Raw genomic sequence first — 26967 nt, forward strand, 5'->3', positions numbered from 1 at the left:
TGGTCATCGCAGGCCTTAATTATTCTACGATATCTGTAACTAAAAAAAGGAGAAACCGAGACGAGATGTAACTAAGTCTTTGATTTTATTTTCTTACTTGTAATAAAATGAGTAATACGTAGGACGTGGCAGAGTTACACAGTTGGCAGTGCTGAAATGAGGTAGTCTATTTTACTCGTCAAACAAAAAGAAATAATACGGGGAAACCTCAAGGGAGCATCACAATTATTTCTGATTTCTACTGAAAATCGTTTGATACTCGTAAAACGTTTTCCACAAAGAAGAGGAAAAAAAATGACATTTGACAATGTGAAGGCAAAAGAAACGATTACAAGGCAATCGTCTTGAACTTCATGAATAAGTACAGAAAATGGCGAACTTTTGAGATCACATTACAATTCATTGAAACAACGTATGAAAGATCTCAAGTCATTGCTCGAGCACCATGTTTAGATGAATGTGGTCTATGTCAGCCACGACGATCCATCCGTTACTACTTTGCCATAGTTACTTTTTATTTGACAAACGGTGAGCAAAATTATACGAGGTATGCGCCAAGGATAAAAAATGCGATGGCAACTCGCAACGATGTCATTCCCCAATTTAAATGTGCAAGCACGCATCAAGTCATTTACATAACATAGCGCCGAAACCACTATCGAAACGTATCAATTTCCATTTTCAGAACTCAGATATTCTTTTCGGAATCGCAAATACGAACGCAACTGTCCTGAAATAAACGCGAGGATTGGCAGTGCAAAAAAAAAAAAAAAAAAAAATGTAAAAAAAGGTTTACGAAACATAGCGTGAGTTTCCCTTCGTAAAAGACTAACAGATGAACACAATCCCGAGAGTCAAAATATTACTACGCCGAGTAAATTTCATCGGTAATTTTTCGTGTGCTACAGACTTCATATACGTACTAACGCGGCTAAGTTTTTTAAAGATTGCGTTGACTAGGACTTAGGTAAAAGGAAAGTATAGAAAAAGTGGGAGGGGGAAAAAGTGATTCGCAAACACTAGGAATGTTTGCCGTTTGAAAGTCGAAGCGGGCAAACAGGAACGAGGACACGCACGCAGACAAATACACGAACAGGTCGCATATTTCCCTGCATCTCCACTTTAAAGCCTACATTCTGTTTTAAACTGTGTCAGTTTGAGGGTGTGTAACATTGGAACTTGGGTGTCAAAAGAAAAAAAATCCATAACTGTTTAGCAATGAATAAAAAAAAAAGTCAGCGAAAGTTTGATTCCATGATAAAACGAAATAATAATGGAAGATGGAAAGGCTGGGGTGATTTAACCCTGTTCTCCGTTGTTGCATTGTCGAGAACGAAAAAAGCGTCTGAAAAATAAGAATCTACGGCACACGAAAGCTCCCTTAGCTGATCGAACGTGTCCTGCAAGTACGACGATGTTTGCTAAATACATACTTTGCGATATTGCCGACATGGAACCATTTTCCCACTCGTTCTCGACAGGTCAACGGCAGCAGACGTTTGTCGTAACGCCAGTCAAACACACGATTATATACCATCAAGCTTGAAACACGAACCCCAAAGAGAAATAGATTCATATTACAGACAACAGCGCTCGAGTTGACATGAAATAACAGGCTATCGCTTGCGACGCTGTTTGGTAGCTCCCTTTCCGGCGGGAGGTCGAACCAACAAGTTATGCAATTTAATTTGGACAGCAGCGCTAAGGTTGCCCATTGAGACATTCTTCTGCGTTACCACTTCTTCTTCCAATACCCATTGATCAGGCAGCCTGCAAAATTACAACAACAAAATGATTGATGTGTACACATATACTCCCTCGTGCAAGACAAATATTCCGTAACCAATAGGAAAACTTACACGTCCTGCGGCGTCCACCGTAATAGAACTCTTGATTTTCCATTGGCGTCCAAACGCCGCGCAATTACCTATACCGAAGGCAAAATGGAAGTTAGGAATAGAACAGATAATAGGCTATACAGGGCAATAACAGTTTCACCTGGCTGTGAACTGTGAGATCATTGGTTACACAGGAAACACCAATTTGATTATGGGTCGTCCGTGAATTTATTAGTTGATGGCGTAAGCGTTCCATAACTCCCGAATCGAAAAAATCAAACAGGCGTGCTAAAGAAATTATAAAATGATACATATGAATTTCGAATCTTCTGGTTTATGACTGTTGATTCCAAGGCCAAGTTGACGACTGGACTGCCATCACTTGGGATTATTCAAAACTTTTTCACCATAACAATGTTATTTGGGTAGATACCTGGCGCGACTTTACTACGACGGTGTTTGAGCTTCTTCGAATTTCGGCGGATAACTTTAGCAGGTGCATTGTCACGTTTGATACCATTGCCATTACCAGTTTGGCCAGGTTCCTGATTAAAATGTGCATTGACGTGACGTTGAAGAGCAGCCTAAATACAAAACAAAATGAAACAAACTTTAATCACTGGGGTAAGGCATAAAATCAGAAGTAATTAATGTACCTGTGAATTAAAGCGCTGCTCACATAAATCAACAATGCAACGAAATGGTTTATGACCTCCATGTAACAAGACATGTCTTTCCAGCCACGCTCTTGAAGACGAAGTCCTTCCCTGGACTTTGCAGCCTTCCCATTGGCAAGAATACAATTCGTCGCAAGAAGTTGTGTCAGCAGTCGTTTCCGCCGCGGCGTCGGAATCACCCCATTTGGATAGAGAAATTGGTTTTGAGGCTTGAGAAACTACGTGTACATTTTGAATATGCTCTAGAAGTGATTGTCCTGGCGTCAATCTGAACTTGCAGTGCTGCCACTGACACTGGACCACGCCAATAGGTAAAGAGGCATCACTTTTATGGCACGAGGTAACCTGATGAATGGGGAAGCGGATCGGAGCAGGGCCAGACGCTTTAGCGGGGAAACCAAAATCAAGTGGTCGGCCGGCAGGCATAGGCTTTTCAAATCCTACACTATTGTTGGCCGTATGTGGATTAAAAGAACCTTCGTCGCTATGACGGTTGACCTGAGCAACAGAGACGATGGCGACACGAGATCCTGATAAACGCCAATTGGAATTGCATAGACCAACCGGAAGTTTGACACCCTTGTTATCTACACTTGAAAATCTGGAATAATTCCAATGTTGTTTCACTTGAGTTGAGAAGAATTCCGTGATCTTCAGCTGACCACTCTTTTGGTGAAGATGTTTAGCTAGCGGCCACGATTGACGTTGGTTTGATGAAAGTTGTTGCTTACGAATTTGTTTGGTATCTGGGCAAACAGCATTGCATCCATTATTCTTCCAAACTAAAGCAAGCCACTCCAGATTAGACGTTACGCCGTGCACCGGTCCATTGTGATTCTCTGATATGTCCCAGTAATTTTGGAAGGAATCTTTGTTGTGATTTGAAATGGGTTCTCCAGATAGACGGCGGATGCGCTTCCCGCGACCCCGTGCACAAAAGCCATCTAAATTATGCTGATGGAAGATTTCTGGTGACGCAGAATCACTATATCTGCGACGCCGCTTCAGGCTCGTATTACAAGTAAATGTTGGCGACAACGTGGAAAGAGAGGTGCCCCCTGCAAGTAATTGCTTTTGCTGGACACCACTGATGAGGCATTTCTGGTTGGGGCAGCTTTTTCGTTCCTTTATTCTTGCAGAGTTTATTGTAGCGAAATGGTGGTTGCTAGTAATGTTGTCCAACACTGGTTGGCCCATTGGGCTTGGCTGTGACGATGCAGGTGAGGCAGGAGAAACTGGTTCTGTGATGTCGCTACTGCTGCTCCAAGACGAGGCATCTGAACACGTGAGAGACGCCACTCCACTAAATAATTTAAAAAAAAATTACATGTGTATATGGAAATTGAAAATTATTATAAGAGGTTTTAACTAGACGAATTTTCGCCAATACAGCAAAGGTACAGGCAGAATCTATTATGAATTTAGAACAGGATCCTTTTCACTAATTTCCTGGTATCCCTGTGATATGGTGGGTCGAACTTAAGTGAACGTAAAAACATTTCCATTTCACTCAATACTTGGTTGATCTTCAAAGAGCATTGAGATTCTCGTGATATTGTTATTGTAACACATTTAATTATGCTAAAGATTTAAATAAAAACAATACTAGTATAACTAAAGTAGATTGGACTAGTTAAGATTCAAAATGTCGAAAACGCCGTTCAGATCCATCATCGAACCTTAAAAGTTAGCAGAAATACTTTTATACTTATCTTGTTTGCAAGGTATTTGGAAAATTCCCCTAAAGCCGACCTACTGCACGCGGTACAAAATCATTGGCCAAGACTACGGTAACCCAAAGGCTATATGATGCGTACAAACAAGAAAAAACGACAGAGAACGAAAGAAGAACCAGGAAATGGTGGACGCCGAGAACAAAATGACGCCTAGCTAAATCTGTTGGCGTATATTTGAGACATGGCACATTGGCGGCCAAAACTAGAAATGTTATCTAGTTTGTTATGATTGATAAATTAAGCTCCAAAACAGTTGGCTTATTTTTGGGAGTTGAATAACATTTCTGTTTTGCAGGAAATTCAGATATATAGAATAATGGCAGTTCGAGACTTTTTCCACCTCAAGGAAACCATTCACTGCATCATACCAATACAGAATAACTTGGGGACATTTAACCTTCAATTGCTAATGAATTATTTGTTACTGACCTGTCTGAACTTTCGGAACTGTCATATCTGTCCGATCGCCTGCGTTTCTTTTCGTCACTGACCAGCACTGTTGCTGTATTGAGAGGATGGCGTTGATCATCAAAATGTTCTTTGATAGACACTTCTTTTGTTTCATAGCCGTTTGTCGAAACGATAGCTTCACACGCCCCTGTATTGCTTCTAGCATCTTCGGCCATCTTACTCTTTTTCCTCTTGTCTGAATCGGCTGTTGTCTTTGTTGTAATGTCCGCTTGGTTGGCTGACAACGGCACGTTACCCGTTGCCACACCATCCGTTATTCGACTGCTTGACGATAGATGCGAGCTCCCACAAACCGAAAACTTGAGTGAAGACGAAGTTTGAACTGCAGCATTTTCTCTTCCTTTTGGCTGATATGAAGACGACACAATAGTCACGGATTCCAGCGTCGAATCTGCCATCTTGAATGATGCTGTGAAAATTCTTTACCACGACTACATAAAACCAGTCCCAGTTCGGACTACCTCACTTGACACTTCACACACGGTTAGGATGCCCCGAATATCCATGCAAAGGCCACCCCACACTACGAAAATGACCGACTCCACCATGAAGCCATCTAGTGGCCAGATATGAAATTTTTACGAGAAAGACAAAACAGGATAACAAAAGCTTAATACCAGATAGGTAAAGCCTGGAGCATAGGAGTTCAAAAGTAAAGATCCCCTTTGGCAACAGCGGGTCTCTGCCTGAGATGGACGTCAGCGCCGCTATATATAAAGACATGAACTTGATTGTGGGGAGCGCTTGTAGTACGACTGTCTGCATAGTTGATTTATTCCTTATGGTAATGTTTGGAAATTTTAACCAGGTGCGGTGACACCTCGACTTTGCAAGCGACTCTAATGCGACGTTGGAGACTGTAGTCAACGATGGTATTGGCCTTCGGCCAGCACACTTTTTTTTAGTGTGATGAGATTCTACTTTGTAGTTAAAATTTTATTTATTATTAAATTTTTTTTTGTTTGCTTCGGTGTCTTACGAGCCACGAAGCCATGCTACAAAAACCATTCCTCTTCTAAATTGGATCTTGGCGCAGTATTAGATAATAATGCTAATACAAATTCTTAGAATTCTCACCCTTCCACCGATTTCTATTTCTTGCTGATCGACCGCGCTACCCTGGCTACCTGAAGAACAATAAAAGAAAAGACACAGTATCGTAGCAAAAGACGAAATCCACAGCGTTTTCTTCTTTCGTTCTTTTTGAGCCCGAATACACGACATGTAAGCATGCAGAGCCTTTTTCGCCTCCAAATATCAGCCTTGACTGTGGTGGAACGAGGTGGGTTTTATTACTTGGAACTTGGTTGTAATTTTCTAAACCGGGTCGGGAAACTACTGTCACGGACAATTTATTATTCAGGAACAAACAGATGAACGATTACTGATAACTGTGATACGGTCAGTTGCTGTTCAGGATGAAGCAGCCAATCCATTGTTCTGCCAGCTCTGACGAAACACGTCTAGTAGATCGGGGTTAACACACCAAACGCAAGAAAGAACACGGAAGGAATAGTCGCATGTTAGAAATAAACTCTAACTATCTAGCACTTTTCGCAGGTTTCATCTACGTTGGTCAAGGAGAAAAAGATAGAAAAAGAATTTTCTCGAAAACTAAAGTTCTAGGTAAAATAAGGGTTGGAGTTAATGTCAAGGTCTTCCAAGGAATACATCTGGACAGCATCTAATCCACTGTCGACCTCACATGGTTAAAAGAAAGATAATGAATCATCTATCTACGATCGCCTTATGACTACGGCACTATTACATTTCAAATCTGGGCCACAAAAATATTTGCTCTTTTGCCAGTTCTTGGCGTTACTTGTAAAGACCAAAAACATGGTAATCTTCCATTAGCCTATGTTCTTTTAATTACGTACAATTCGTGATTCGTTCTCTTGTGGAAGGCGCGACGATTGGTGCCACTTCTTCATCATTTTTTGGATCAACGGTCTTAACTTCATCTACAGGGGCACAATCTTACAAATATTCGGTTTCAGTCGAAGCGATGCCGGCCTGCGGTTCTTCGGATACGTTAACTTGCACGATGGGCGTACCGTTTTTCACATAAGCTTTCCATCATAGCCATCCCAACAGCAGCTCCCGCTCCAAATGCCACTACACCGATTACTTTGGCTGAAATGATGAAAGCGAACATCTTGGAAAAGTTTAAGAAGGCTTTGGTTGCTTCTGTAATAAAAGTGGTAAATATGAGTACAGCAACTTTTGCCTTTATGCATTTAGGGAACACTAGTCAGTCCACCAATGTGGATTTTCGTATTTTGAAATTAATTTATAATCATTTCCAAACAAAATGAAACAGAGAAAAAAAACCATTGATTTGGTATTTTATGAATTAATTACATTATTCAATGGTTTTACTGTTTTTATTCTTTTTATTATAGGAGCAACATTTAAAAAGTAATAATAAAAACCATGTCTTTGGAAAAAGGATTTAATTTTTGTTTTACTGTATTCGTTTCAGTGTTTTATAATGTATTTGTTAGATAATTATTTAATAATTCATTGTGTTTATCAAGTTAACACATTCCAGACTTCTATACTAGCTTTATTGAAATATTACAGGAAAAATTCTAAATCAAACAGGTTGGTCACTTGTATATTGTTTTTTACCGCCTAGCGTTTGGAAATTGTAAAAGCTAAAAATGAAGGGAACCTTTTCGCCATCTATCGCAGCCTATGGCAATTTTTTGTCTTCTATCGTCAGACCTGGGAAACTCTCGTTCCGAACGTATCAGTTCTCCGGTTCTTACGGAAACTACACTAGGTGAAAGATTTGACGGCCATTTTCCTGTGTCAGCCACGTTGCTTTAGCAGCCCGTGTAAAAGGAAAGCGTTCTGATAGCGTTCTACGTGTTATGCGAATTTAAAGATGTCTCGTTTCTATCAAAGACCTGAAAATGCTCTTAAGCGAGCAAATGGTATGCATTTTCTTTTTGTCGATTTTTTCTGTTTATGTTTGGAAAAGTTTGAGAAATCATCTTGTTAACCGGTGTTTGCTAATGTCTTCATTTCCCCGTTTTCAGAATTTATTGAAGTGGGTAAGCCAATTCGGGCTTTGGATGCCCTTGCGGAAGTTATCAAGAGCAAGAAATACCGCTCTACGACTTATTCCGAGAAAGTTTTGGAACCCATCATGATAAAATATTTGGAGCTTTGTGTAGATCTGAAGAAAGCCTACATGGCTAAAGAAGGCTTGTTCCAATATCGGAATATGTGTCAATCTGTAAGGACAATTCAAAACATGTCTCAGTATAATTTGGCTGTGATAATATTAAGCTGAAATTTTTCTAGGTGAATGTTGCTTCTCTGGAAAATGTAGTCCGATTCTATCTGAATCTAGCAGAAGAAAAAACAGAAGCTGCACGCCAAGAATCCCACCAGGCTGTTGTGGATATTGATGATTTAGATAATGTTGCAACTCCAGAAAGTATTTTGCTGAGGTAACTATAAAAACATTGTGTGGTTGAAAGGTAATATTAATTCAGCAATCATTTTTTTCCCCTTGTAGCGCTGTCAGTGGAGAAGATGCACAAGATAGATCAGATCGTGTGATTTTGACACCTTGGGTCAAGTTTCTGTGGGAATCATACCGCCAGTGTTTGGAACTGCTTCGTACTAATTCAAGAGTTGAAAAGCTTTATCATGATACTGCACAGCATGCATTCAAATTCTGTTTAAAGTATGCTAGGAAAACCGAGTTTCGCAAGCTTTGTGAGAATTTAAGATCACATCTTGCCCTAATGGTAGGCTGATAATAGGATTTTGTTATTTCTTCAATCATTAGCATCTTATTGTAGGTGAAAGGAACACCATCGGTGACTGCTGTTAATTTGAGTAACCCTGAGACTCAACAAATGAATTTGGAGACTAGACTCTTGCAGCTTGACTTTGCTATTCAAATGGAGTTGTGGCAAGAAGCATACAAAGCTATTGAAGATATTCATGGTTTAATGATTTTGGCCAAGAAAATGCCACGCCCTCAGCAAATGGCCCAATACTATCAGAAAATTGCTCTCGTTTTCGGGAAATCAGGCAATCATCTTTTCCATGCTGCCGCGCTCTTCCGTCTTTTCCAGCTTTCACGCGACTTGAAAAAAAACATTACAACTGAGGAGCTTCAGAAACTAGGATCCCGCGTTCTTGTTGCCACCCTAGCAGTTCCTTTGCCATCTGCTCATCCGGAATTTGATCGTTTTATTGAAACGGAGAAAAGCGCACTGGAAAAAACACAGAAATTAGCGACCCTTCTTCATTTAAATCAGCCGCCCACGCGTAATGGATTAATAAAAGATTTGGTTCGTCTTGGTGTAGTAGCTACAGCAATGCCCCAGCTACAACAACTGTACCATTATCTGGAGGTTGAATTCGATCCGTTGCATTTGTGTAACAAAGTCAAAACAATTTTATCGTTCATGGCTGAAGTGGAAGAAACGTCATATTTGAGCCAGTATATTCATGCATTAGAAGAAATCACTCTGACCAGACTAGTGAAACAAATTGCTCAGCTATATTCATCCATTCGTTTCGAACGTTTGGTACAATTGGCTCCTTTTGCATCTCCGTTCGATCTGGAACGTATAGTTGTTAATGCTGTTCGACATACGGACATGCAAATAAGGATTGATCATCGCAACAATTGCCTTCACTTTGGTACTGAACTATTTGAAGCCCAACGGGAGGATTTACCAGAAGGACCAACTCTTCAGGTAACGAAAACTATAGTTTAGAAATATATTGTTTTTATTTGTTTCAGTTGCATACCGCCACAAACATGCAAGTGCCTTCTTTTAAATTTCGTTGTTGTACTTTCAGGCGATGCCATCTGAACAGATCCGAACTCACCTTATTTCGATGTACTGCGTGCTTAGCAAAGCAACAATTGCTGTAGTTGGTAATGCCCCTACCAAGGAAGAAAGGCAAATGAAGGCTCAGATTGCTGCTCTTTATCACCAAAATAAAGTATCAAATCTTGCTTCTCTTATTCGTAAGTAGCTTCTTAATTTTTCGTCTTTCCAGGTGAGAGACCATCACCAACTTTTAAGCCGTCAAAAGATTATCGAAGACAGAAAGGAATATCTAGAAAAACTAAATACTGAACGAGAGGAAGAAGAAGGTCGACGACAAGAAGAATTGATTAGACAACAGTTGTTGGCAGAACAACGCCGTCTAGAGGTTGAGAGACAAGAAAGAGAAAGACTTCGTCAAGAAGCTGAACTCCGCCAAGTTCAAGCAAGGCATCTCAAGGAGAAAGTTGCGCAATTTAGCCAGACTGCGATAGGCCAAAAAGTAATGAAATTGATAATTAGTCATGACATAAAGTGTCACTGACAGCTTCATTGCTTTTATCCAGGTTATTAAGAAGATGGAAGATGAAGATATATCCAAATTAGACCCAGACGTGATAATGGCACGCCAGCTGGAAGAATTAGAAAAGGAGAGGAAGGAATTACAGGTAGGACGGTTATTTATATGGTAGTGAATGTTAATTTATTGATGTTCGTATTATAGACCAAGTTAAGGAGTCAGGAAAAAAAAGTTGACTTCTTGGAACGTGCTAAACGGATTGAAGAAATTCCTCTGCTTGAAAAATACCTGGCTGAGCGCAAGGTTCAAGATAAATTAGCATGGAAACAACAGGAAGAAGAGCGAATTGCCCAACTTCAAGAAGAACGCAAAGTAGCAATGCTTCACCGCGATCGTCTGATGCGGATGCGAACCGACAAAGAAAAGTTCATTGATAACCTGAAATCAGCGCGAAAGAATATATTTAAAGAAAAATTAGCAGAATTTGAATCAATGTATGATGCTGTGAGAACCGAACGTCTCAAACAACGCAAAGAACAGAGGAGAGAACAACGTCGGATCCAGTGGGTTAAGGGTACGTATTATATCTATAATGTAGTCATCGCAAGGACACGAAATAATGCCGGGTTTCTTGCAGAAAGGGAAGAAGCAGAGCAAAGGAAACGTGACGAAGAATTGAAGAGGCAAAGAGAAGAAGCAGAACGCATTGAGCAAGAACGTCGTCAAGCTGAACTTGAAGAACTCCGTAAACGGCGTGAAGCTGCCGACCAAGTCTTGTTGAAGCAAAGAGAACGCGAACGAGAAATCGAGGAAAAGCAAAAACGACGAGAAGAAGAGGAACGAGAACGAGACCGCGAAGCCCGTGAAAAAGAGAGAGAGGTAATACCATCTACCAACAAACTGATAATTTCGCTGTTCGTGCGCAGGGAACAATTAATGGTAGAGGGATTAACCAACTCCGGTTAAATACTATAACCTAATAGTTTACTATAGTTGAATACTCATGCTCATGGTTTTTATGGGAATTTGTCAACCTTAACAAGTTGACGTAACCTTGTGACACTCGGGCGAAAATTGAGAAAAACCGAATTCATGTTGCGTCAATGTACCTGCATTCGACGCACAGTGAACGGACCGAGAACTTTTACGATCTATTATCTATTTCAATACCAGCGAAACTCGGTGAAACAGTAATAACCACCGTCGAACCAACGTTCAATCCATAATTTACTCATTTTTGTAACATTCGTGTAAGCTTATTATTGTTATTTAGTTTGATCGTATTCTTCTCATAGCACGCGAATCCGTCAACGAAAGAGCGTCCTGCCGAATCTAGTTGGCGAAGAGGCCCTCCCGAAAACGTGGAGAGCCGACAGGCGGAGCCTTACAGACCACCTAAAGAACCTAAATGGCGCAACAATCGAAGCGAGAAATATTCTTCCCGTCCAGAATCTGACGATATTGAACGCCGCGATGACAGAGATCGCCGTGAAGTGGATGATCGTCGTGAACCAGAGTATCGCCGTGATCGCGATGATCGTCGTGAACCAGAGCATCGCCGTGATCGCGATGATCGTCGTGAACCAGAGCAATCCAGCTGGAGGACCGCTAAAGACGTAGAACGTCCTCGCGAGCAACGACCTGAACGGGGTGGTCGCGATTTTGCTGCTCTACGGGATCCTACAAGAAAGAATATCGAATTGGATCGTCCATCTCAATTTCGCGATGAGGAAAAATTCCGTCGCGATGATCGGGAGATTCGCCGTGACGATCGAGACATCCGTCGCGATGATCGCGAGTTTCGTCGTGATGATCGCGAATTTCGCCGTGATGATCGTGAAATCCGTCGTGATGACCGGGAGATACGTCGTGCAGCTCCACCATCTGCCTCGCGAGATGGTGAGTCGAACTGGCGATCTGCCCGTGGCCCCGTAGAACGTCCTACGGAACGAGGAGGGGATAGAGAGCAAATGTGTCGTCAACCACGATCCGATCGTGAGGACGCCGGCGCTCGTCCTGCACGCTCAGGTGCTGATCGCGAGGAGCGCGAGCGACCCGACTTTCGTTTGGGTGATCGGGAACGAGAAAAGCCCAAGAGTAAGAATTTTGTCGACGACTATTTAACTAATTGTTTTTTTGCAATTAATTTTTTTTGTTTGTGGTGACAGTTGAACGAAAAGAAATTGACGCCGACGGATTTACTAAAGTGAGCAGCCGACGGTAAACTTCTCGTGAAATTTTGATGTCTTCCTGAGGAACCTTGAAAACAAGAATACGCAGCAGTTAATCCATTTTTTTATGTTACATTACATTATCCTTTGGAAAATAGAACTAATCGTTAGCTTTGCCTCGGTTATAGCAACAGACAGCTGGTTATCGAATACATAGGTTTCCTCAGCATCTTTTCCAATCATTCACGATTTGAAATGAGCTGTCCTTGATTTGAGACCGAAGACGACGGGCATGGACTGATGTTGATGTAACTAATTTACTTACATTGGTTGAGGTTGCATTGACTTACATGTATTTAATTACCTTACATCAGTTGACATTGATGTAAATTTCTTCCCTATTGCCGTTCTGCGTATCAACACTTAGTGTTGGATACCACTGCGCTGCAATAGTCCTTTAAGGCACGTACAATTCACACGTCGCCGAACGTAGCACACGCAGTATGTAATAAGATGACACTCCGATCGCGCGAAGTCAGCATTAAGCAAACATAAGTGTAGCGTAGTAAAGCCGTATATCAACACTTGCACAAGTATCGATGTGCCAAATGTATTGGTGCGTGATAGCGCTGCAAAGAAAAAGGAGGGCCACACCATCCGCCTATAGAAAGCCTAGGGCGTTGCGAACCATGACAGCATCCGATTGAAAGTCTGGTTAACGTAAAACAGTTGATTAAAACTACACAAGATGGAGAACGATGGAGTAAAGATATAAATAGCTTTCCTTTATTGTACACTTCATGGTTATGAATTAAGATCTTTCGTTGTTGGTTAACCAAAGGCGTGCCGTTGAAAACGTTGATCTCAATAGAGTTTTGTTTTTCTATCCAGTATAACAATATAAATCTTTTACATGTGCACTATTGCTAGTTGGTGTGTAACGTGTTTTGCTGTCGCATAGGAAAAGCTGTAAGTAAAATCTCTGTCTGATTCCAAACGACGTTTATTTTTCTTGAGAAATTATTGCTTAGTAACAAGAGAGAATGGAAATTTTCAGATACATCAGATGGTTCCCGGCGCTAAGAATGGCGTCACCAGTACGAAAGCAAAACACTGGCGATTGTCATATACCTCTGAAAAACTACCGTCGGCCTCGTGCGTCCTGTCTATACACACACTGCGTTTCATTTGGCACAAGCCATGCAGTCTCAGTTTGCCTGTTGGTGGGTTCTGCAACTGCAAAGCATAGTGTAGAAAAGAACAATTGGCAAACGTAGCCAATTTTATTGGTGCTGTATCGGAATACCCTGTGAAATAAACATAAGCCAGGTAACAATTTTTAGTCCAATTATGGAAGTTATGAACAGGATTGATTCTAGGGAAAACTAAAGTAAGTAGATAGTTAAGCAGCTGCTTCTGTATCAGCCTTTTCCGTGACGTCACCTACGCAATAGGAAACGTTAAGTACTAAAGGGAAAGTTTGAGAACTGACATGAGTTAGCGCATCCTGTTTCTTTACGTGTCGACTCATCTAGTGGTTTTTTTTTGGGATTTTTCTCGTAAATAAAAGATGCGCGAAGAAAGCAGAGTTTTCCAGCTTGCGGACGCTATCGACTGATAGGAAAAAGGAAACTCTAAAACTGAAGCAAGAATAAAATTCGAAATCGAAATCTTGTGAAACCAACCGCTTAGGTGCTATACATTTGAATAAAAGCATTTCCGTTTCAAACGAAAGCTATTCATGCTCTAATTGGCATAAGAGAAATAACAAACTGAACAATAGAAAGAACTGCATATGTTTTAGAAATACATAATCCAAAACCCTGCACTTAAAAATATATTCGCTATTGTAAAGAAGGACACGACGTTGTCTTGTTGCCTCCAATACGGAGAAATAAAACTAGATACGGCGCTGCTACTCACAATGTCGCGTATAGGTAAGCACCAGACAATACGTGTTTAATAGAATAATCGTGTATTGAAACACCACAAGTAGTTAGCCGAATGAACAGATCAGAAGGCCAAAAGCCTACAATTGCTTATCAATTACTTGGGCATACACTACTAAAGGGCAACTAAGACAAGTAGCGAATATTGCTAAGAAGGGGACTTAAGCTTCAGCTGGCGAGGATGAGGTAGCAGCTTGAAAGAGTGCTGAAGGTCTACACAAGATAGTTCTCTCAGGGCTCAACTAACTACGGCAAGTTGTCGATTGCTTTTTATATGTTAGCCATCGACCGTGAGAGCCATACGGGACAGTGTTAAAGGATAGGCGGCGATATCGGGCGGTATCGGGCGACTTTGGGCGCAATGGAGAGGTATAGGCGGGCAAATTCGGGCGGTATCGAACGAATTTGGACGATAGCTAAAAATCGGCCGGACGGTTTTAGGCAATTTCGGGCAATCCCAGACCAACCAAAATAAATCTATTTTTAGCCAACATGCCGAGACATGTCTTCGTTATTTATTATAGGGATATTCCTATTCCCTATTCTTAAGGGAGTTTTAAAACTAGGTTAGTAAATGAAGGCTTTCAATAACAAGGGCTACAGGTATAAAATTCTAGTCTATTTGAGAAAGAAAGTAAGAAGGGGCTTCGCTAGATGATTCGTTACACTATACTAACCAGTCGTCATTTGAACGAGAAAACTAGGTTTCTTTCAACATCTGTGTATGGAGCATGGAATAAAAAAAATAAAAAATTCAATTATTTATTTTTCGAGAGCCATAGGGCATGAAGTTTGCTCATCCATCGTGCCACAAAACGCTAATCTGCGAAATTTCCTTGTGATTATGTTTTAGATCCAAAATATAACAGATAACATTTTTTGTTTCACAAACGTACTTTATGTCTTGGCTTTGTTTGACTAGCGATTGGCTTATTATCTTTCCCTTGTATCAATCAACATTGTTTTATCGGTACCGATAAGGTTTAATCTTTGCACAAGTAACACTAACTAATGATAAAGAACACATAGCAGCAGTCACCTGTACAACTGCTTGGATTTGGGTCGCACAAATCCTAACTCTATCGCCATACTTCGTGACTTCTGCAATATTACTACATATCAGGTTTTTTCGCTTGAACCGTGATTTATCTCTTAACGTCATGTTTCTTTAGTGATACGAGTATTAGGAAAGCTTTTTTGTTCTCCGTGAGACTTGAAATAATATTTTCGTACGTGCAAAACCTAAGCAGCATATACCATCTTTGATTGTTCTTACGAACACGAGCGTTGGCTATTCCCTGGTGCAAATCGGTATGAAATTGTAACTGTAAAGAGAATTTTTTTGAGAATCCACAAAGCCAAAGCCAAAGACATGATAGATTTTGTACGAAACAAAACTTCGCAGAGCGGCGCAGTGCAGTATATTTCTTATTCATTCCATGAGAGACCCGAGAATACTCAAATATAATGTGTTATCAATTTCAAAAAATAATAATCTAGACGCTCATCATTGTAGGGAACATCGTTTATAAGTCACCCCGTAAATATTTTTAGTTAATAAGTAAAGTGACCAATCATTCTATTTATTTTTAATTAAAACTACGTTCAATTTAATTAGGAAAATGGATTTGGAAAATGGGCGTAGCCGAGATGCCCATATAGACGATTCGCCTGTTACAGCTGGACAATCCGTTGACACCGGTTTTGAAGACGTGTCACTTCCAAAAGAATCCAGAAAAAATAATTTTGAAGATTTACCCGACAGCTTGCGTCTCCAAGATGTCACCACAGAATCGAACAGTAAGATATAAAAATGAATTAGTATTATAGAATAATTTTTTGCATAGACGTGTGTTGGAACAAAGCGATGGGTTTGCCTATTTGTGAAGAGTGTAATTGCTGGTAACAGATAGAAAAATTCAATCTGAGAAATGCAAAAGCACAGCTATCATAAATTTTTTTTTTTTTTGGTAAATTAAAACTTCGTCGAACTCCTTCCCATTCCATGGTGCGAGGAGTTGCTTTGAAATAGATATAGTGATTTCAATTGACGTCTCATTGCTGTCGAAATTACTGTCCGAATTGTAAAACGGATGGATTGTGGTGATCAATAACTAGCCCACACCATCATCCTTACATAGTAAAACTAAAAATTAACGGATTGTGTTTGAAGCTGTTTTTATCGATTGAGTAATGGATAAACCTAATCTGCTGATATAGTATTATTCTAAAGACGGCCTGCTTGTTAAACAAATTTTTATATATAATAAAAGGTATAATATCTTTATAGATATTTAAGGTTCGATGTTCCTGCAGTCAAAATGTTGCATATTACTAGGATGAGATTTATCAGCTTCTTTTGTGTAAGAAAATGATAATTGAAGACGCATGTCTTGACATCATTACGTGGAAATAAAGTAATATTTCCATTTTCCGTTTTCACTGTCTCTTGTTGGTTTCTTCACCTTGTTTTCCTGCACATCCTACAGCTAAAGATAATCAGGGAAGCGTTATCGAGTTCTTAGCCTTTGCCATTTTATCATTCGATAAAAAGAACTCTGTTTACTCCGTGAGTCTATAGATTTCCAGGTAAACGAAAATCGCTACAAAACACAAGTGGAGGGAGGATAAGGGTCGTTCATATGGCAGCCTAGCGCACGCCCCACACAAATTAGAAAAACACCCTTTGAAAATGCTTTCCGTCAGCTACTGGTTACTCCTCATACCAAACTATTTTCAGAACAACCAAGTTTTTTAAGGCTGGATTAAACTTCGAATATGCCATCGAAAATCCAGTGATTTCGACGGTAAAATTTAAACGTCGGACACTTGTATCGGAAAGCTTTTTTCAATAATTTTGTCGCTCGTTTTAATGAAACCAATTTCAAATGCAACATTAGACATGTCGTCCACCATAACGCAACGTGGTAGTCAATGTCTTTAATAAAATTGCACCGCACTTTTTCAATGTCTTTGATATCGACCTCTGTCTTTCAAAGACCAGCATCAAAATTCAATTTAAATAGGTTCTTGAAACTGTCTGAATCTGTGAGGGCTGTGTCTATCGTGGGCCTGTTTTACACGAAATGTTGTTGGCCATAATACCTTTGAATCCACGAAAGAAATTCACTCTTCATGATTTCAAGATGTATCTACATAGTATTTATTTTTTACCAACCAGCCATTTAGTTTGGCAAATGAACCGGCCCCAGAAAATAAAGGCCAATCAGCAGACTCTGTTAACCAGTAATTTTGTTGCCTTGTAAGTAGAAATGGATAGATTGTGGAGATCGAGGTGTCATAGAATGAACCGTAACTAGCCATTTCTTGTTATTTTTTCTGGTTTTGTCAGTTCATGTAACTATTGATTGTAAACATTATTAATCTTACAATTTTTTTTGCAGAATCATTGCCATACCAATCAATTTACTGTACGCCTAGGGAAAGCAACGTAAAACCCAACATTGTTGTTCTACCAGTTAACAATATTAGGCTGAAAATTGTCAGCTACGAAAGGAGCACATCTACTTTGATAAGAGCTAATCCAAACCTGTAAGCAACTTTTTCAGCACTGATTAAAAAAAACGCTAAAATATGTATTTTTTTTTAATCATTCTACGCGAAGCTATTTGATTGAAGTTAACAATGCCAGTTCGAAGTGGATCCTACGCCGTCGGTTTAAAGAATTTCAACATCTTCACAATCAGCTCCAGCTGTTGCGGTAAGTTCAAGTAATTTATCCTGCCGCTGACGCGCCACAAAATGGAAGAAATACAATAACATTTTTTGTAATTAATCATCTATTCAGATGACACAAGACAACTACAGAAACGTTTATAGTTTCTATATTAGCATGACGAGTAGACAACTAAACTGATGTTGTCGATTTTTGCCTGATATTATAGAATTAGCTCGTACGTTTAATCGTGTTTGCCTCTTCAGTTTCTAATAGTTTTAGTTGCCTTTGCCTGAACGAACGGGTGATGTAATTCAGTATTGTAACGCTACGCTAGTTTAATCAAGTCCTTTTGTAAAAAGTCTGATTTTGCCTCAGAGTTTAAGAAGTGTGTACAAGCCAATGGTCAGAACCAACACTAGAAGGACAGAAACTAATCTGCTCACATTCGCGGAGGCAGAGTGGATAGCCTATTTGTTTCCTTATCTTAACATGAGTGAGGCTTTAAAGCGTCGCATACCTGCTTTTGTATGCACGTTCGAATACGGTGCCGCTATTCATTTTGCATCGTTTGCGTTCAGTGTAATTGAAAGTCGGAACGGGTCATCTGGTTCTGGTTCCTTCAGCCCCCCTTCCCCCACTTTTATTCTTTACACTTCCGTTACTTGCTAAGTGTTCAAGTCAACCCAAAAATTTATGTTCCGTATTTGAAACTATTTTTCGTTAATTGCAGAACATCAATGAACATTCCCTTTCCTTCACGAATGCACCGCGAACAACGGGCTAGCTTCAGAGTTGAGCTTCGCAAATCAAAAACTGTTCGGCATTCCCTTCCTCGGTAATCCTTATTTTAAAAATATTTGTTATCAATGTTTATCTAAATTTCGAATTTTTGAAAAAAAGATTCCCCCTTCGTCCCGAGGCATTAGTGCCGCTTGACCAAATGGAACAACGAATGAACCAATTAGAAAACTATATGAACGCTGTTCTTGATAACGGCATTTACCGCAACCACAGCGAGACGGTAAGTGTTCAGATTTTTTTTTACAGATTGCTACGATCTCTTGAGTCCAGTGCTAAACAAAAAGACTAAACAGTTAGAAAATTGGATAAGATCAGTGGCATTGTTTCATCACAAATGCCTTTCACGGGAAATAGTCTACAGCCATTAATTACCAATCACGTTAGTCCTTAAAATGGGTGACATAACTTTTGAGTTCCAGGGTATAAGATAAACCAACATATTGATGAGCGATGCGAGAAACGACAGTTTAGGGTGCTTACTACTAGTAAAATAAAGCACTGCTATGGTTCTGGATATTTTAAATTTACAACAAAACTAGGCTATACGAGTTTACTATATAGGCTACTCTACACAGTCCTACATAGTACTTAGGATTCTACTAAAAGCCTCTCGTTCGCAATTTGAGTTTTAGTTGATTTTTGAGTTACATTATTAGAAGACAAACCGTTTCAGATTTTATTTAGAAATGTGATGACTATTTGGTAAAATAACCTGTTCTATCCCTTATCCAGTATCTCTAAAAAAGACATATCAGTCATAACACACTTCAGTACCCCAACAACATTAACTTGTGCTTTTTTCCGTCGGTTAGCTGAGCTTTCTGGAGGTAAGCCGAATGTCGTTCATCGATCAACTTGGCGAGAAAAGGAAAGAAGGGTGGATAAAGAAACAAAACGGTTCTAATTCATCGACCATATGTAAAGTACGCTGCCGAGAAGAGGATGGAGAATACATTTGCTGTTGCTGTTTAATGTGTGGCCATAGGTAAGTCATTATCTTGATTATTAAATGAAATTTAAGCTATGACAAGTGAAGTACTATGCCGATCCGTTTATTGTAATTGCCGTTCGTTGCGTACGTTGAAGTATTGACAATCAAATGGTTTTACAACTGATAGGCCCGTTTTCAGTTATTAAAAAAATACGACAAATCTTCCATAAGGGCGCTCAAATGGGGAAAATTAGGTCAAACCCATCACCGTTTTATTGTCCATTTGGTCTTAAAATCGGCGGTCTCCTAACTAGATCAGCGCTAAATTCTAGGCTTTAGGTTCTATAGTTCCTTATCGCACCTTTAGATTTAATCAAATAAAACATGAGAAACAAATCTCTTGACCGATGACACGTCCCTCGTAGGCCCTTTGGAAATTAAAAAAATTTTATTGGTTTTGGAAATGTTTTCGGAGGTCAATCACACAGAATTGTGTAGGGACTGTAGCAATTGTAGGGACAATAGCAGAGAAGAACAGGATACTAGGCAATTTTCATAGACGATTTTGAGTGCAAATTGGGGACATAACATAACATAAATCAAGCCAAAGAATTGTTTGTTGATTCATTTAATACAAAACGTGGTGGCCAAGAAAATTACCATTCGGATACATTAATATTAGTAGCACAAATTCAAGGAGCAATGCTGAAATTTTCCTATTCCCTGAGGCCGCGCTAATTTTCTCTCTGGACTTTTTATTTATCGAATTTGACGCTCCGAATTTAGCACTCATACTGCAGCCTGATAATCAAAGATCACGAGCTCTCCAGTAAAGTTCTAGGTCGAATTACAATGTACGATTTTGCGACCATATTTCAGGTTATCGCTGCAAACTGATTGTTCGTCACAGGTAAACTACTAATAATAGATTTATTGTGGAGGTATGGTGTAAAATAACCAATACAACACTTTTTGCTGGTTTTTTTTATCTTATACTAACCATTAATTAGTGTTACGTGGAGAATTAAATGCGTTCTGCCATCTTTTCTTCTTGTTGGTTTAGAATGGGAATGCCAGGAATCTGGAGGCGAAAATGGATTTTCGTAAAAGACTCTTTTTTCGGTTACTTGAGACCGGATACCAGCGAAATTGGAGGTATTCTTCTTATGGATCAAGACTTTAAAATAACGTCAGGGATAGCAGAAACTGGATTAAAACATGGATTAGTTGTGTCCAACTCAAGTCGGAGACTCGTTTTAAAAAGCTGGACGAAGCGGGAAGTAAAAGAATGGGCCGACTCTATCCAGGACGTCATGAAATCCACAGGTAGAAACTGCTATGATAATTTCAGAAATAAACACAAATAGATAAATAACATACATTGATCGATGGAAAAAGGTCGCGATTTTCTTCAGTTGGAAGGCCCCAACCGCTTTGGAAGTTTTGTGCCGATCAGAAAAAAAGCAAAATGTTGGTGGTTCGTTGATGGCGCAGGATACATGTCAGCCGTCGCAAATGCTTTGGAGAGTGCGAAAGAAGACATTATGATTGCTGACTGGTTTTTAACGACTTAATTAGATTTTTTAAAATTTTCTGTATCTTAATAATCTTTTTCTATTAGGTGGTTAAGTCCTGAAATATACATGAAAAGGCCAGCAGTAGATGGTAAACAATTCTTAGCATACCATGCTTCATAAAGGTTAATTAACAAACATGACAATGTAAAATACTTTTTCAAAAAAAGGTAACAAATGGCGACTTGATACAATTCTTCGCCGAAAAGCGGTATGTTATTTCCTTACATGTGTTGTTTTACATGTGTCTTTTTAAATGATGCCAAAACAACGAACGGCGGAAGAAAAGTTTTGAGCCTTTTTTTTGGGAATTTTTGAGAGAGAAATTTCCAAGCAAAAAGTTTGAGAAATTACATGAGTTGTTGTTCGTAAAGAATGAAAGCATAATCCCATCGCCCAAGCCCATCTTTTTAGTCTGTTTTAGTTTTCTTAAGTGTTATAAAAGCCACATTTATTGCCCCTTTTTAATTTTGCCATTCGTAAAAAATTTCAATTACAGGAAGAAGGTGTCCGTGTTTTTGTTTTACTTTACAAAGAAGTTGAAATGGCTCTTGGGATCAACAGCTTTTATTCAAAGAAAGCTTTATCCGCCATGCACCCCAACATTAAGGTTCTTCGCCATCCAGATCACATTGCAGGAACTGGAACTTTGTTATGGGTATTCGTTTTGACAGATTCATAAATTTTTTATAAACCAAACAATTATTCCTAACGTGGTGATCTCCTAAGGCTCACCACGAAAAACTAGTTATCGTCGACCAAACTCTTGCCTTTGTTAGCGGGATTGATCTATGTTATGGAAGATGGGATGACCAACAGCACAGGTACAGGATCAATTATTTCATCGTTGAAATTTAACGTTTGTTTTTGTTTTTATTGACTGAACGATTTCCTTTATAGGTTGACAGACTTGGGAAGCGTAGGAACTTCTGGACGTTCCATGGGAATTTCTAATGTTACATCAAGTCACAACGTCGGACAACAAAAGCCCGGCGTACTTTTCCACTTAGCGAAATCTGCCAATGACGTCACATTAGGAACGGTTATAAGTAGGTATGTTATTGTAGTTTAAATGAATTTACTTGAATTGAACCCATTGAAATCTCGAAATGCATCGTAAATTCAAAATTTGGATAGCCTTTCGAAAACTTCTTTTCATTTAAATGTAAAGCCTATCGAATTTGCAACTTGGGATTAACTTTCATTCTTTACTTTTATAAATAACCCGATAAGTATTATGAGTTTCATAACGTTTTCGAATTTGCGGTCGTACTCTTTCCGCTATATCAGGAAGTTCCAAACTCACATAAAAAGAAAATTTATCGTACATCGATTGATATTTTCCGCGTTTTAACACATATTTGATCGCTAGTTGATCATCTTGCTGCAGTAGTACAATTTTTCTTCGAATAACTAACCTATCGCTATACAAGTTTTACTTAAATGCTACGACCATTGACAACAAAATCCGAAGCTCTGCACTAGTTTCAGCTGGTGGAAAAAAAGCATGATGCAATAAAGATTATCTTATCCCATCATAAAAACTATCTTTGAATTAAAATTTGTTGCGCAGGAAAAATGAAATGGAAACTAATAAAAAAAAACAAAAAAATTCATTTTGACTAATAGTTCTGTTAACTTACTGCAGTGCCACGAATGGAAAGAAAGAAACCAAAACTAAAAGAAAAAGCTCTTCCGAAAAATCAGAGCAGAGTACCAGCCACTATTTAAAGATGAAACATTTCACGTTTCGTCGCAAAACAAAGCTTGACAGTATTGATGGTAGTATTAAACTAGAATTGCAATCAAGTGCTTAAATTTTGTTAGATTTTACCAATTTTATTTATTAGATTTTTCTTGAATTTTTTTTTTTCAATTAAAAGAAGAAACAAAAGATGGGGAAACCACTGAAGGATGCACTGGAATGAATATCCCATATGCTTCTGGCACTGTTGCGCACAGTTCAATTACTGATGCGCTTGATGGATCTACGAAACTCTGGATTGGCAAAGATTATACAAATTTCATTGTGAAAGATTTTGACAAGCTTGACCAACCATTGAAAGGTTTATTTATAATGATAAAAAGGGGCCTGCAAACCTTGTGCTTAAGTTGTTGAACCCTATTTTCAGTTGGTATGATTATTATTTTAAATCTTAGATTCTGTTGATCGAACTACAACACCAAGAATGCCATGGCACGATATTGGGGTAAAAAAAATTGGTGGCAAAAATCCAAGTTCTCAAATAATATCATTCGAACTATCAGTGTGCTGTTGTAGGGGAAGCTGCTCGAGATGTTGCTCGTCATTTCATTCAACGGTGGAATGCCACTAAGGTAAAATTTCTTTATTAAAAATGGATTTCAGACAATTACTGATGCAAAGCTAAATATCAGGCCGAAAAAGTTCATAAAAACAGCAACTTCCCATATTTAGTGCCGAAATCCTACAGCGAATTCGATCCTTATTTGAGCATCCAGAACACTCCAGCTTCTTCAGTTGATTGCCAGGTATTACATCAAAATAAAACTGATCCTATTACCAACTTGCTAATCCAATCCGATGAATAAAACAGGTGCTTCGTAGCAGTACTACGTGGAGCGTGGGATCCCGAATTACAGAGGATTCAATTCTCTCAGCCTACATTCATGCGATTCAGAATGCTGAACATTTCATATACATGTAAGTAGGTCATCCCGGGAAAACAAAAGTTTTTTTCCATTACAAAAAGTATAAGAATGTTTAGCTTTGAAAGACATCTACTTTATTTGGCTATATTACTCTTGACTGTCCGTCGAAGGTCAGCTACATCAGGTGAGTTAATCATCTGCTACGGTAAGGTGTTAATCAACGTAAATATGTAGAGGGTGTAGTGGTAGTCAACTAAAGTGGAAAGGCTGAATAAAAGAAAAGGTCAATTTCGGCTATAAATTGCATCTTGCATGTTAGGTCCGAAAATGTATCCTTTGGCAGATTGATCATGGTTACACAGAGAACATTGAGCTAATTTTATAAATATTTTCGCGACAAAAAATTTATTTTTTTGAATGGCAGAATGAGATTTTTAAATTCCAGGTTATGAATTTACAGCGTTGTACTTTTTATTTTTCAGAGAAAACCAGTTCTTCATCACGGCCTGTAATTCTGGAGAAGTGAATAACCGCATAGGGAGAGCTCTCTACGACCGAATTATTTTGGCTTCTGAGTGAGCACAAAAAGTTACATTTCTTTAATAACTGATTCTTGAGCTCTTAGTTATCTATAGGAGGAAATCTCGATTTCGTGTTATAGTTGTTCTTCCCCTTCTTCCAGGCTTTGAAGGTCAAATTGGAACAAGTTCAGGAAGAGCCATGCAGGCAATAATGCATTGGAACTATGCCTCGATTTGCAGGTGAACCATTTTACTCTTAAAGAACTTGGTTGTTTTTATTGAAAGTCTTTACCTATACTATGGTTTCAATTCGCGTTTTCCAGGGGTAATAATTCTTTACTTGTAAAGTTACGAGCAGCAAACTTAGATCCTTTGGCGTACATATCCTTCTATGGTCTTAGAACTCATTCACAGCTAAATAAGCACTTGGTTTGTTCATTTGTTAAGAACTAAAAAGAAACAGGCAAAAAAAATCTAATATTTCTATCCTTTGAACATACGTAGGTGACCGAATTGATATACGTTCATTCTAAATTAATGATTGTTGATGACAAGAAAGTTATTTGTGGGTAAGTCGATTCAGGTTGTCTTAATCTGCATCAATTACTAAAGCTTTTCTATTCGACCATAGTTCAGCCAATATTAATGATCGCAGTTTACTAGGAAAACGAGATTCTGAGATGGCATTGCTGATAGAGGTAGCAAAGACTCAGTAAAACATTTTCATTAACGAATAATTTGGCAGTTTTGTAAAGGACAATGCGTTTGTTGAATCGGTTATGGATGGAAAACCTTATCGGGCTGGTCGATTTGCACTATCACTTCGAAAAAACCTTTTTCGAGAGCACCTAGGTTTATTGAATCCAGAATGTGATTCTGACATAGTTGTTGATGATCCAGTCTGCGATTCATTTTACAAAGATGCTTGGATCCAAACAGCTGCGCTTAACACAAAAATATACGGCGAAGTGTTCCATTGCATACCATGTGAATATCGGTTACTTAGATATTTCCAACAATTCTTTTCTAAACTTGTGCATAATGCAGGTGACGAAGTAACTTCTTTCGAAGAATTGCGGGAATATCAATCTGTTTTGCCGTTGTCATTAACCGAGCCATCCATAGCTCAGCAAAAACTTCAAAAAATTAAAGTAAATTACAGTTTGTATTGTGCCACTACGGAGTTAACCTATTTTTAAACATTAGGGGCATTTAGTGATGCTGCCACTTAGTTTTATGAGCCAAGAAGATTTAAGCCCTGCTGCCGGTACAGCAGAAGCCATCTTGCCTACATCCTTGTGGACTTAACAAAAAAAAATTATTTTCAATTTAATAGGATAGTACAGTCGTAAGTATATTATATGGGCATGTATATGTAAACTTAGTCACAAAAAAATTGAATTGAATTAAAGTTGAACGACAAATTTATTGCCCTATGTCTAACCTTTTGATGATTAAGTTTGATCTTCACGTTGTGTACTACTACTATGTATTGTACAGTAGAAGATATCGTTTTACTCGTTACTATAGGCTTCCAGGAACTAAAGCCCAGACAATAACCATTTGTGTTATAAAATCAAGCGTAGTCCGTCAAGAATCGACAGATTTTTCCCAAAGGGTTAGTTAACGCTGAATGTTGCAAAAATCAACGAAAAGTTATGAATATCATTCACTTTACTTTCAGATCATTTGTGATTGACCGGATCGAATTTTGCCAAACATTTTTTTACGATCGTTTCTAAACGACATCTAGTGATGAAAATTCACACTATTAATGAATTTAGAATTTTACAAATGAGAGTAAACAAAAAATACTGTGTCAATTGGCATTCGACAGCAATAGTAGTAGAATACTTACATGCCGTCACAAAATCTAGCGCTAGGTGACAAAAAGTTTGATCGCTAAAAATGGACCGAATCGGATGATTTTTTTGGATCGCCAATCCGATCGCCGGTCAATTTTTTTATCGTGATCGTGTGCGCGATTCGATCCTGATCCCGGCAAGTCGGCCAATAATACGTGAAATTAAATTAACTATAATCGGGAAAACTAGAATTGAAAATTTAAAAAAAAATCCAGAAATTGGATAGCTCCCGATAAGGTCCATTTCTGTAAAATTATTGTTTAAACGTATTTACTCGAGTAGTAAACCGATTCGCCATTTTTCGAGTAAGTCGATGCTGTTTAACGCATCTCAGGTAATCTCCATCTTCCACTAATACGTGAAATTAAAATAAAGTATAGCTGGAAAACTATAAGTCTAAAACACATAAATATTTCAGAAGTGCATAGCTGTTGATGTGGGCATTCTGTAAGGTAAATAAAGTTGCTTTGATGAACGAATGTACAGTACTTTGAGCCCTTTGTGTGCACACGCCTATAAAAGGAGGTATCCTGAAATATGTTTCTTATTTCGCTGGTAGATGGCGATATACATATAGAAACTGGCGGAAATCGCAATAATTATGGTCAAACGAAAGTAAATATTTAGGAAGGAATGGCGGGAGTTGAATCGCAAATATATTTTAATAAAGCAGCTGGCTGTTGGAGGACTATTGTATTTTCTTTCAACGCGTTTTCTGAAATTGTTTGAAGCGGACGTGAAGTCTATCCGACAGGAAACCACTTTTCGGCTTGATGAGGTGAATTGGGACTTTTA

General features: G+C 38.8%; 3 protein-coding genes across 3 annotated transcripts; 2 read left to right on the forward strand and 1 right to left on the reverse strand.

Moving 5' to 3' along the window:
• Positions 1–66: 66 nt before the first annotated feature.
• On the reverse strand, positions 67–5251 carry LOC130702298 (uncharacterized). Its single transcript, XM_057523967.2, has 6 exons — positions 4681–5251; positions 2495–3818; positions 2272–2422; positions 1999–2126; positions 1860–1927; positions 67–1770 (listed from the first exon to the last, which is right to left on the reverse strand). Exons 1-6 carry the CDS (start codon positions 5118–5120, stop codon positions 1617–1619), a joined length of 2265 nt encoding a protein of 754 aa, XP_057379950.1. The 5' UTR covers positions 5121–5251; the 3' UTR covers positions 67–1616.
• Positions 5252–7483: 2232 nt separating this feature from the next.
• LOC130702330 (eukaryotic translation initiation factor 3 subunit A-like) lies at positions 7484–12448 on the forward strand. The gene is made up of 12 exons (XM_057524007.2): positions 7484–7664; positions 7770–7969; positions 8038–8186; positions 8255–8489; positions 8544–9452; positions 9559–9705; positions 9763–10032; positions 10097–10198; positions 10255–10624; positions 10688–10929; positions 11346–12147; positions 12219–12448. The coding sequence occupies exons 1-12, from the start codon at positions 7616–7618 to the stop codon at positions 12272–12274; spliced, it is 3531 nt and encodes a 1176-aa protein (XP_057379990.1). The 5' UTR covers positions 7484–7615; the 3' UTR covers positions 12275–12448.
• Positions 12449–15189: 2741 nt separating this feature from the next.
• Positions 15190–25731, forward strand: LOC130702289 (phospholipase D1-like). The gene is made up of 28 exons (XM_057523958.2): positions 15190–15293; positions 15789–15970; positions 17575–17722; positions 17796–17891; positions 18580–18684; positions 18750–18870; positions 19463–19635; positions 20645–20907; positions 20980–21139; positions 21203–21246; positions 21326–21366; positions 21655–21813; positions 21885–21979; positions 22056–22208; positions 22804–22937; positions 23039–23221; positions 23316–23365; positions 23424–23492; positions 23553–23666; positions 23732–23838; positions 24269–24361; positions 24422–24547; positions 24631–24736; positions 24812–24876; positions 24939–25005; positions 25063–25294; positions 25355–25458; positions 25514–25731. Exons 2-28 carry the CDS (start codon positions 15793–15795, stop codon positions 25613–25615), a joined length of 3288 nt encoding a protein of 1095 aa, XP_057379941.1. The 5' UTR covers positions 15190–15293; positions 15789–15792; the 3' UTR covers positions 25616–25731.
• Positions 25732–26967: the final 1236 nt, after the last annotated feature.

This window comes from Daphnia carinata, chromosome 6, assembly GCF_022539665.2.
Source record: "Daphnia carinata strain CSIRO-1 chromosome 6, CSIRO_AGI_Dcar_HiC_V3, whole genome shotgun sequence".
Lineage (NCBI taxonomy): Eukaryota > Metazoa > Arthropoda > Branchiopoda > Diplostraca > Daphniidae > Daphnia > Daphnia carinata.